The sequence below is a fragment of the Nematolebias whitei genome, chromosome 5 (genome assembly GCF_014905685.2).
Source record: "Nematolebias whitei isolate Nwh7 chromosome 5, NemWhi1, whole genome shotgun sequence".
NCBI lineage: Eukaryota > Metazoa > Chordata > Actinopteri > Cyprinodontiformes > Rivulidae > Nematolebias > Nematolebias whitei.
In genome coordinates, this window is record NC_056502.1 from 15,396,200 (window position 1) to 15,408,349 (window position 12,150).

A 12,150-nucleotide genomic window follows, 5' to 3' on the forward strand; every position below is an offset into this window, starting at 1 on the left:
GTTGTCCTGTTTTGGACCATTTTATTTTTAGTGGTTCTGTATTGAGTTAAATCTTAGTACAGATTCCTTTAGTCCAGGTTTAGTCCATTTTGGCCCTTTTTCTCCTGTAGCGACCAAGTTTGGTCAGAGTTTTAAATTTTCTGTTTTTTTTTTTTTAAATAAATATGATTTTGTATTTTTGTTTAATTACCATTTTAACTTATGCCTTATTTTGTTTTGGTAGATCCATGTTAAGTATTTCTGCATTTTCTCAGGTTATTGTGTTTTTTGTTGTTGTTGGGGCGGCTGTGGCTGAGTGGTTAGAGCAGTCATTCTCCAATGCAAGTGAAGAAGGTTTGATTCCACCACCAGCAGTCTTATGTTGAAGTGTCCCTGGGCAAGACACTGAACCCCTCATTGCCTCTGATGTGTATCCCACTGGTGTATGAATGTGATAAAGCTCTGATTAATCTTTGTATAGATTAGTAGAGTGCTGTATGAATGGGTAAATGAGGCACAGACTGTGTTGTAAAGCGCTCTGAGTATCTCGATAAGATAGAAAGGTGCTATATAAGTACAGTCCATTGACCATTTTTTTCTGTTTCATTTGATCATTTTGTTGTCGTATTTTTATGAATCGGCACACTTTGGACCTGATAGAAGAATGTTTATAATGATTGTTTTAAGTCAAAGTTTTGTCATTTTTCACAACATAAAGGTTGATTTTTTAGTGGAGATTCAGATGTTTAATATTTCTGAACAATCCCTTGAACAATATTTCATTAGTCATGAGCATATTTATGAAATAAATAAAATATTTCTTGACAAAATTCCCTCAGTCCCCTGGACCACATGGTCTGTGCACGACAGAAACACTCAATAATCAGTCGATACAACAGACTGTCCTGTCTAGTTTATTTTATCTAATAAAGAAAAAACTTTAAACTATAAATAAAAGTTTTAATCCAAAAAGTACCCAAACAAAAGAGTTGCAGTATAAAAGAAATATTCAACACTCAGGTCATTAAGAATGCTTTGCTGTTTACCACAAAACAAAAATCTAACTAAAACAACCAATTAAATTAAAGTAAAACCTAATTTAGTAACAATAACTTCAACATACTCGCCTCGATTACTGATGTATCTCTGAAGTCTGTCACTGTAAGGACTCTCCCTCCTCTTGCTGCCAGGAGAAGGAAAAATGTGTGACTTTACAAAAACATGAGGAAAATTCAACGGATGAATTAACAAACATTTTGAAAACTTACCTGCGGAATACGACCACGACCACGATGGCCGCCACCACGAGGAGAAAGGCTGCGCCGCCCATCACCGAGCCGACAAGCAGAGGGAGTCGATGCTGGACCTGCTGTGAATGCTCCTCTGTGGGACAGTCGACAAAAAAAAGGGGAAAAATCCTGATGAATTGTGTTTTTAAATATTATCTAAAAAAAGTGTATGAATTCTGAAGTCTTGTTCATTTCCAACACAGCTGTTCTTGTGTGTAGTAAGAAAAATCCTAGAGGTTGAACTTTTCATGACAGTTTCGTGAACTTTGATTACATCATGGAAACATGAGTTCAGTCAAAGCTTCTGTAAGACAAAATGAAACAACTTGCTAAAAATCACTGTAAGAAGTTATTCTTGTGCTTTGAAAATTGTTTTGTGTTACCGATTCCAAGAATATTTTATGGCTCGTGATCATTATATGTTACTGCAACATGTTATACTTGTGGATTTAAACGTGGCTATTGACACTTAATGTTCCATTCTGACTATTGAACTGAACGGTCACCTTATAGCGCTCCTTCTCTTGTCTAATTAGGCAAACTCAGGTCATGAAGGCCGAGTCAGTTGGCTGCAGGATTCGAGCATGCTTTAATTACAAGCAACTTGTTGGCTCATGACTCCAAATTTGCACAAGTCACGAGGCATCAAAATATAAACTTCCTGTTTTGCATTTTTCTTAGCTGCAGCTTCCTCACTCTCCTATTCTGTTTGTAGGAGCTCTAGGGTTTTTCTCCTACAGCTCCTCTACACCAGATGGCGCCAACGGACGCACACCTGTGGATAATCACCCTGATGAGCTGCACGGGTATAAATGTCCGCATGACTTCTATCTGATGCGGGTACATTGTCTGCCTTATGGTAGCTGTGTTCCTGACTATTGTTGTGTTCTTAGCATTTGTTGCAAAGACTAATTCCTTGCTCCGGTGCTTTTCAGCATCCCCCTGTGTTCCTACAACGCCATGGACCTCCTTGTTCTCTCTGTGGATCTTCTGGTGATCTCTTCAGCTGCTCATAGTCTTCCCCACTTACCGTTACCTGCAATCTCTCTGGACTACCATTGAAACCTTTGGCCCCTCGTGCCTATGGTGTTCAGTCAGGTCATCTGGACGGTTTCTTTTTTTGCTGAGACGTGTCGTCCTTCATCCAAAGGACTTCCTCAATCCGAGAAGCCATCAAACAAAACTGATTCCCACAAACGGCAGACTCCATAGTGGGAAAAAAAACAGTTTTCTGGTGCTAAGATGGCCTCTGGGGCCCGCCCTCTCCCTCGTCAACTCCTCTGAGACAGTCATGTCAAAGTGGTTCAAAACATCAAAGTTCATGCTCAATAATCCAGGTATAAAATCCAACAATGTTCAGTCAGGTAATCTGGACAGTTTCTATTTTTGCTGAGACGTTTCGTCCTTCATCCAAAGGACTTCCTCAACCACTTTGGCATGACTGTCTCAGAGGAGTTGCCAAGGGAGAGGAGAGGGCGGGCCCCGGAGGCCATCTTAGCACCAGCAAACAGTTTTTTTTCCCCACTATGGAGTGTGCTCTTTGTGGGAATCAGTTTTGTTTTAGTGGCTTCTCAGACTGAGGAAGTCCTTTGGATGAAGGATGAAACATCTCGGCAAAAAAAGAAACCGTCCAGATGACCTGACTGAACATTGTTGGATTTTATACCTGGATTATTGAGCGTGAACTTTGGTGTCTCATGCCTATGAGTTTACCATCTTCTCCTACAGGTTCCAGTCCCTCCCACCAGTGTTGCAGTCCTACTGTTTACTTATTACATTTTGTAAATAAACACTGTTGCCTTACTACGTGTCTTGTGGTTGCTCATTTTGGTCCCAACTGTTCTGGGTAGTAGTAAAACCTCACACTGTTAAACTTATTAGCTGCTGTAGCGTCACCACAAACGACAGTTGACTTGTTTAATTCTCGAGTCCACCAATATGTCAGAAAATCCACCATAACATTAAACTCTGGCGATGAGTGAAGTATAATATCGTATAAAAAGTGCTTTGCTCCTTGCTGCCAATGTTTTTGAATCCTTGAATATTTCAGGAGCCTTAGTTTTCATTATTCAGAAGGGTTACTGGTGTCTTACGTAAATGAACTCAGAGGTTGTTTGAGTGCCTTTTAATGCTCTTATTTTTTCCATGTACAGATTTCATCGCTGCTGTAACTACAGATTTGCGTACCCAAAGGCAGTGTGGTGAAGTAGATGGTGTTGCTGTAGGGGCCGTAGCCTCGCTCGTTTCGGGCTCTGATCTGGAAGGCGTAGATGGAGCCAGGAATCAGCGAGTTGACCGTCACCGTGTTGGTCTCGCTGTACACAGTTAACGCGCTGTCCACATCCGAACCCTGGAGGGGACGGACGAAGGGGCTCTTATTTTGTGTTTGTTCCGTTTTTCAGAGCAAAAGCATGACGCGTGTGTATGCGTGCACGTGCCTTGTCGTAGTATCTGAGTTGGTACTCCAGGATGTCTCCGTTGGGTCTGTCTGGCTGAGGCCACGAGAGCGTGATGGAGTCTGGAGCTCGGCTCAGCTGGTGCATCGCAGGAACTGTACTGGGAACTGTGGGAGACCAGAGGTGGATTATTATTAATATAATTGTGACTGTCAATAAAGTAAGGGTCTGATTTAGTAAGAAATAATTATTTTTATATTGCGTTTTTACTGCGGGGAGAAGTCAGTGTCCCTTCAGCCCTGACACGACTGTCCACTTGGATCAGTGCACCACATCGTACTAAGAATAGACTGCTTTTATTTGCATCTTTAATTATTTTGAACTGTATTTAGTATCCTTAACTGAATCTGCTGAATGTTCTAAAATTATAATGTAATCTAAGGTTTAGTGCTCTGAATGTAAAACACCAAGAATCAAGTTTTAAGCACTTTATCAGAAATTTTTTGCGGCTTACCAAAATCATTTGTCATGTTTTTTGTTAGAGAAAAACCATTTGAGACGTTCATGTGTACCTTCTGTGACACGCCAACCCTTCTTTCTTGTTTTTATACAGCCAGCAAGTTTCTCTTCGTCTCCTGTTTTCTCCCCAGAGTCATAATAACCACCCACTCTGAGGAGGTGTTAAATATTGCATGTAAATTAAATGAAGCAAACAGTGCTGATCTTGTAGAACTGAAGAAGTTTCGCCACGGCAGTAATTCATGTAAATACAGGAGGATTTTTCCTCAAAATGCAGGAGTAAAACCTCATTTAAGGTGGTGAAACTACATTATATGTGTTAGGCAGCGCATTTTGAGGCGCACATCACTCTTTGAGAGTTAATGTGAATTAGACAGATGTAGGTCTGTGATTAAATCAGGCCTGGAACTGGACTGAATTAATTCAAACTTGGTTTTAATTCATTTAGACTGTGTTTCTTTAAACTGGATTAGGACAATTTAGATTGTTTTTATTTAAAAATGAGTGAGTGAACTGGATCAAATTGGGTTATAACTGAGCTGAAAAGAATTCATATTTGACAATAAAGCCGTGTGGAGGTGACGGTAACCACATGGGGGCAGTATGACAGAACATGAAGGGGACGTTCATTAGAGACAGAAAGTGGAGTTTTTATGGAGCGCCTGCAGGATCTTGTTACAACCACTGTGTTGGCAGGAAGGTCCAGTTACAGGGAGCAGTCCTTTTCATTTAATCGATAGACTCCAGGAGTACACACAAGAAGATTTTAGATCATTTCGATAAATTGAAGTCCTACTTAATTGTAATTGGTTTCTTGGAAAGCTGTATAACGATGCACTTGATCTGCACAATCCCCCTTTCTTTCCTCTTCCAGCTCATTTGCTTTGATCTCTTTGTAGGTCTGTCTGTCTCTTTGTCTTCCCATCTCTCATTCATCCCTTTTCTTTCTCCACTGTGAACATAATGAGATCTGACAGGATACTGAAACCTCGAGCAACCTCGTGTCCAGAGAGCGGGAACAAGAAAGATGAAGAAGGGTGGTGGGGTGGAGGGCAACCGCTCACACAGACACACACATAGGACCCACACACACATCATCATCATCATCAGAGCATCTCATCTACTTTCATCTCATCTCTTTCATCCTGTCTGTCCCGTTCTCACCTGACTGGCTGGTGGTGAAATTGATGCTTGTGTATCGAGCTGGAAAAGGACTCAGAGCTGACACCTCGTTCATGGCTTGCACCTGTCAATACGAGGAGATGTGACATTCAAAGTTTGCACTGACATTTCTGACATGCGTGAGAAAAAACAAAAAATACAGGCGCACAGCATCCACTGTCAAGTCAACTCGTACTAGTGAAAGGGAAATGCCTGCCCATTATGAATAAGAAATAGGGCAGATTTTAACTGAGCTATGCAGAGTTAAATAATAAATGTGCGTTTTTGATGATGCAGTACTTCTAAAATAATATAGCACAGATGTTTTGCCTAATTACGGTAAATGATAAAAATGTCCCAACATGAACAATTCTGATCTTTGAATTATGATTCTGTAAGGGTTTTGTTCAAATAGCATCTTTTTGGTTGTGAAATGTTCTTTGAACAACCTCTGTTTGAAGACAGAGATTAGTTCAGACTAGCTTGGCTATTCCAAGAATCTATAAACTAATCTGATCAGGAGCTAAAGACTAGTTTGAATTGGACCAATCAGCTACTCTGAGTGAGAGCTAACAGCTAGTCCAAGCAGTGACTAATTTGATAGGGAGCTAATGGCTAGTTCGAGCATGAGCTATCTATTCCAAGCTGGAACTTTTAGATCAAACAGGAGCTAATGACTAGTCCAAATGAGAGCTAACAGCTAGTTTGAAGCAGGCCCTAAGGGCAAGTCTCTGAACAAGCTAATGGCCAGTTCAGCATGAGCTATTGGCTGCTTGAGCTGGAACCGTTAGCTGAAGCAAGAGCTAATGATTAGTTCCAAGTGAGCGCTAACAACTAATATGAGCAGAAGCTAACAGCTACTCTAAGGGGGTCCAAGACCAAATCAGATTTTTGTTATCTGAAAACAACTTCAGTCAAAAAAAAAAAAAAATAAATAAAATCAAAGCACTGATGCAAACAATATTTTATAAACCTTTACACTGCCAATAATTTTGCATTACCTGTTTTTTATATACATAAATATGATATTCCTACTGGAAATTTCCCTGGCTGCACCAGAAGCACTACAGCTAGCTGCTACTGATATTGGTAAGTAACCAATAGGAGTCTTTGTATACAACCATCCATCCATATATCCATTATCTTTTACCCGCTTCTTCCATTTTGGGTCACGGGGGTCGCCGGTGCCCATGTCCGGCAATCACTGTGCGAGGGGCGGGGTACACCCTGGACAGGCCGCAAGTCCATCACAGGGACACATAGAGACAAACGAGACAAACAACCATTCACTCTCTCACTCACACCTAGGGACAATTTAGAGTTACCAATCAGCCTAACATGCATGTTTTTGGTCTGTGGAAGGAAATCGGAGTACCGGACCAGGATTTGAACCAGAAACCTGCGCGCTGAGAGGCAACAGCTCTACCAGTTGCACCACCGTGCTGCCTGTATATAACTATTTGTAGCTAAATTAAAAATGTTTATAAAACTGTGTTTGCATCAGCAACAGCTATAATTGAAACTAACTGGAGTTAACAACAAAGTCCATGCTCAATAATCCAGGTATAACTGGAGTTAACAACAAAGTCCATGCTCAATAATCCAGGTATAACTGGAGTTAACAACAAAGTCCATGCTCAATAATCCCGATATAACTGGAGTTAGTTCTAGAAAACAGCAATCCTGCTGGACTTGATTCAGTTCTGACTAGCTGTTTACTCCTCAATCCTTTCAGAATTAAACTATCTAATCTGAAGTAGTTCAAAAAGCTTTCTATAACAGGTAAGGCTCATATAGTCTTCAGACGATCTTAACAGTTTATATTGCAGATGTTTTATTTTTCAAAGCACCTGTATGAGGTAAGTGACCCTGGTCAGCAGGTTGTTGAGGGTGACTTTTGTTTGTCTGAGGTTGTTTTTTGAGGGGCTGAAAGTGACCCCCTCTCCACACCAGGAGCACATGGCCGGGTTGCTGAATGTGGGCGAGGGGCAGATGCGACACACCACCCCGTACCAGACTTCACTGCGACCTCCCATGTCCACGGGAGGACGCCACCTGAGGGACACCCCACCTTCGCCGCTTTCATACTCCCAGGTCAGAGACACTGGAGCAGATGGAGGAGCTGAGGAGAACCAGAGGGACAAGGAACAGGATGAGTTTCACATGTACAGTCTAAGCGGTGGACATTTCTAAAATGTAGCACTTGCTAAAACGATTACGATATAGGAGAAGCTGCATGCTGGCAAAGCCATTTCAGTAAAGAGTAATGGAAAGAACTTCATAAAATAACTAAATGGTGACGCGTTTTCAGTGAAGCGAAAATAGAGCCTTAACAAGTTTTCTTCTCTCGGTGCAATTTAAAGGGTAAAATTTCCATAACAGAAAATTAATTGTGCTCAGTCATTGTGAATCTTAATTCTCACAGGCTGAGTCAATGACAAATGACTCCAGAGGCCCACACCTCCCAGAGAGCCGGGCATAAACAAACAAACGCTAAAACAAAGCTCACTTGTGCAGGCAGAAGAGTTGGCATCGGTGGCGGCCCGATAAAAGCTGCTGCGACATTCACACACGTTGGATCCCTCCTGGCTGGTTCTGCTGTTGGGTGGACACACGGAGCAGGGAACAGAGCCGGAAACAGACTTGAAGTAGCCCACAGGACAGGCTGCAAAGACACAAAAAGACAGATGGAGTAAATATATTCCTACTGTAGAGCCATAGAACAAAAGTCTTCTGATGAAACAGAGTCTGAACGTTTTCTGAGCTATGAAACGCTGGGATTTTTCATAAAATTAAAAGTCCAAACAAGGCTGCTAAATAAAGACAGTAGAAAAAAATGTATTGAAAAGTTGCAAAACTGTAGCTAGTAAAGTTAAAAATATCAAAACATATACAAAATTAGTGAAATAGCAGCTGAAAATAGAGAAATAGATGCTAACATTAGCAATTTGTAGCTAAAGGTAGCAAAAAAGTTCCTAAAGCTAGGACGGCCAAACAATAGCTAAAATTAGCAACTGTAACTAAAAGAAGCCGAACAGTAAAGAGAAGCTAAAGGTAGTGTAACAAAACAACAACAAAAATTAGAACAGGGTTGTTGATGTAGATTTCAAAGAAAACAAGATTTTTGAAGGGATTTAAAATATCGCAGTCTATACATATTTTTTTCAAAATAGAATTAAATGTCTTAAAAAATATAAAAGTTGCAAAATCTGAAATGTATAGTGCATTATTTCAGCTCGAGTTGGACGTTTTTGATATACGAACCCTTAAAATAGCACAAAGTACGCAGAAGTTTAAAACATGTAGGAAATTAACTATAAACAGGAAAACAATAGTGTGAACGATGAGTCAGTTAAAAATAAAAAAGATGCTAAAATTAGTCAAACTGTCCATAAAGCAAGTGAAAATATTAACATTAGCAAAACTGTAAGTAGCAAAAAAATTCACACTATGAAAGGTAAAGTAAATTTACTCAGATAAAAAGCTTAGATGAGTTTTATGGTATGGTATGGTATGGTATGGTATATAGTTTATTCATTTAAAAAAAAGTACAAAACAATTCCATAACAATATAAAAAAAAGGATACAAAAGATTTAAAATGAAAGGCAGCAGAAAGAAGAAAAAATCTTATTATATCTGCCCCTTTTTTCAAACAATTATTTCAGACATAATAATCTTCAAGTAACAGAACAAAATGAATAACTCTTTCTAATTTTTCTAATTCTAATACAAAACACACACTAAGCTACTTCATATATATATTTTTTAACAATTCAGCTTTGATCTTTTTCTTAAATGTACACATTGACTTGGCATTTTTCACATCACTCTCTAGACCATTCCACAATCCAACTCCTTGGATTGAGGTAGACCTTCCCTTCAGACTAGTTCTGAATTTTGGTTTGACAAATATTTCTATCCCCTTAAGATTGTAACAACTTTGTCTTTTAATAAAATTTATTTGGATATTTAATGGTAATGTGTTATTTTGAGCCCTATACATAACTGATAAAATACTGTAATCTACTAAATCATGGAACTTCAATAACTTCAGTTGATAAAATAATGTGCTTGATGGGTGACTGTAATGCTTTCTGGTGATAATTCTTACAGCTCTTTTCTGTAAAATAAAAATAGGCTTTGTAAATGTTTTACACGCTTTCCCCCAAACATCAATGCAATAGATTAAATGTGGAACAATGATTGTGTTATACAACATGTACAGAGCTTTATCATTTAATAATTCCCTGACTTTGTATAGTACTGCAATAGATTTAGATATTTTTGTTCTTGTTTATGTGATTTTTCCATGTTAGCTGTTCATCAATGATTACACCCAAAAATTTCATCTCATTAACTCTACAAATCTCAACACCCTCAATTTTAAATGGATCATCAACAGTTCTCTTTTTGTTACTAAATATCATGTATTTAGTTTTATCTAAATTTAATGATAATTTATTAAGTTTAAACCAAGTTTGTATTTGATCAAATTCTGTCTTCATCAATTTCAACATCCGTTTTACATCTTTACCCAAACAGAAAAATGTAGTGTCATCTGCAAAAAGGACACATTTGAGTAGTCCTGATACATTCACTAAGTCATTCACATATAAAATAAATAACTTTGGTCCAAGTACAGAGCCTTGAGGAACTCCACAAGTGATATTGCACAGGTCAGATCTTACACCATTTATTTGTACAAACTGTTTCCTATCTTTTAAATAGCTAGATACCCAGTGTAATGCTGGTCCTCTTATACCATATTTATTTAATTTTTCAAGGAGAATAGTGTGGTCAATAGTATCGAATGCTTTTTTTAAATCAACAAAAATACTAACACAATACTGTTTTTGATCGACAGCAGTAGTTATTTGTTCTATTATTTCCATGAGAGCCATTGATGTAGAGTTTTTTGCTCTAAACCCATACTGGCTACTACTTAGAATGTTTTGTTTAGTAATAAATTTATCTAATCTGGTCACAAATAGTTTTTCTAGAATTTTTGAGAACTGTGGTAATAAGGATATTGGTCTATAATTATTGAACACACATTTATCACCATTCTTAAAGAGAGGAACTACCTTAGCTACTTTCATATTGTCTGGAAATATTCCTTTTGAAAATGATAAATTACAAATATATGTATTATAAAGTGGAAAATAAAATTGCCAGCCCAATCTGCAGAATTAAGTCAAAAAGGAAACAAGTCATCTTTTATGGTTTTCTGCTCCATCATCTCCGCTTCACTGTGATGCTTCATTTTTGCAACCTTCAGCACGAGGCAGCAGGATATGATGACTTTCTAATATGATTGTTAATATTGAGTGTAGATCTTAGGGCTTCAGGGACAGATTCATAGTTTATTTATTGACTATATCTGCTACACCATGTTCACACGGTGCTAGCAGAGCAGGAAGAGAGGTACGACCCCAAACCTTCTGCTCACACTCACCGTTCATCTTGGAAACCCCAAACAAACTGTCTTTTAATGTTTGGTTGGAAGCACCTGGGAGAAAACCACAAAAGCCAAATCCACAGAAAGTCCCCAAACGGTGACTCTGTGAGAGGCCGGAGTTAACCACCACATTGCTGCACCGCCCCAGATGTTCCATAAAGAAAGAGAAAAGATCAAAGCACGAATTAGGAAGAAACATCTGGCTTTTAATAGTTCTCCATCACACTGTGTTTAGAGGAGAGAACGTGTAAATGTATCTCTTGTGGGGTGGTTTTTTTTTGGTTCCAAAGTTCAACACAGTAGCTGTTAGCTGGTGGTTTTGTCCTGCACCATCATTTTCTGCTGTTTGCAGGGGATGTGGACAGCGTTAAATGAAGCGCACCGAGCCAGGTCATTTTCACTCAGTTAGGAGCGCTCTGTGAGTAGCTGTTGGGCTGATTGGACTGATCAATACCAATCTCACGTTGAAAAGATAAACATGAAAACAGCCTGCAGCCGAAGCGCTCATCTTCACTGAGCGGTAACAGGAAAAATAAATAAAGGTTTTCGTAGGCGTTTAACTCTGCGAGCACGTCAAAAGGACTAGAAGCTTCTTGTTCAATCGTAGTTTTCTTTTAAAGGAGCAGATTGTTTTAGCTGAGATCAATTCAAAATATTGGCTTTCTCTTTTTGAGTCTACAGGTCAAATTAAGATCTTACTAGTTTATTTCCCCTGCATAGAAGAAAGAAGTGAATGAATTCTCTCAAGCAGTAAAAGAACAGATGTTTCCAACTCCATCTTCTCCGTGGTCAGGTCGGGAAGGCAACAGGTTCAGGGGGAGAAACCCACAAATCCTCAGTAACACTCGTCAGCTCCACCTGGGGGACCCCAAGGCATCCTTAGGCCACAAATGACATATAATCCCTCCAGCCAGTTCTGGGTCTTCCCTGCGGTCTTTTCCCAGTAGGATGTGTCCAGAAAACTGCCAAAGGGAGGTGTCCAGGAGGCATCTTCATCAGATGACCAAATTAGTTCAACTGATTTCTTTCATTGCAGAGGAGCAGCAGCTTTATTTTGAACTCCCCCCAGATGATGGACCTCCTCACCCCATCTGTAAGACCGAGCCTCGCTTCAAAGAAAGCTCATTTTGGCTGCTTGTATCCAGGATCTTGTTCTTTCAGTCATGATCCATACCTCATGACCACAGGCCCGTAGGAGGTCTGAGGGACTTCAGGTTTGCATTCTAGTTTCCACTGATCCACTTTAGCCTCAGCCGCACTCAGAATAGCTGTCAGTTCATCAGCCTGATCAGAAAGAAACTCTTTCTGTATATCAGTGCTTCTCAATTATTTTCGGGGTTACGCCCC

At 39.4% G+C, this 12,150-nt stretch overlaps 1 protein-coding gene across 1 annotated transcript in view; it reads right to left on the reverse strand.

The window, feature by feature from the left end:
- ephb6 (eph receptor B6) overlaps positions 1-12,150 on the reverse strand; it is a 37,798-nt gene that overhangs the window by 3,337 nt on the left and 22,311 nt on the right. The window contains exons 5-11 of the mRNA XM_037676611.1: positions 7,854-8,009; positions 7,195-7,466; positions 5,348-5,429; positions 3,707-3,831; positions 3,456-3,618; positions 1,248-1,362; positions 1,107-1,162 (exon numbers count right to left, since the gene is read on the reverse strand). Of these exons, the coding sequence (XP_037532539.1) occupies positions 1,107-1,162; positions 1,248-1,362; positions 3,456-3,618; positions 3,707-3,831; positions 5,348-5,429; positions 7,195-7,466; positions 7,854-8,009 (969 nt within the window). The remainder of the gene's footprint in view (positions 1-1,106; positions 1,163-1,247; positions 1,363-3,455; positions 3,619-3,706; positions 3,832-5,347; positions 5,430-7,194; positions 7,467-7,853; positions 8,010-12,150) is intronic.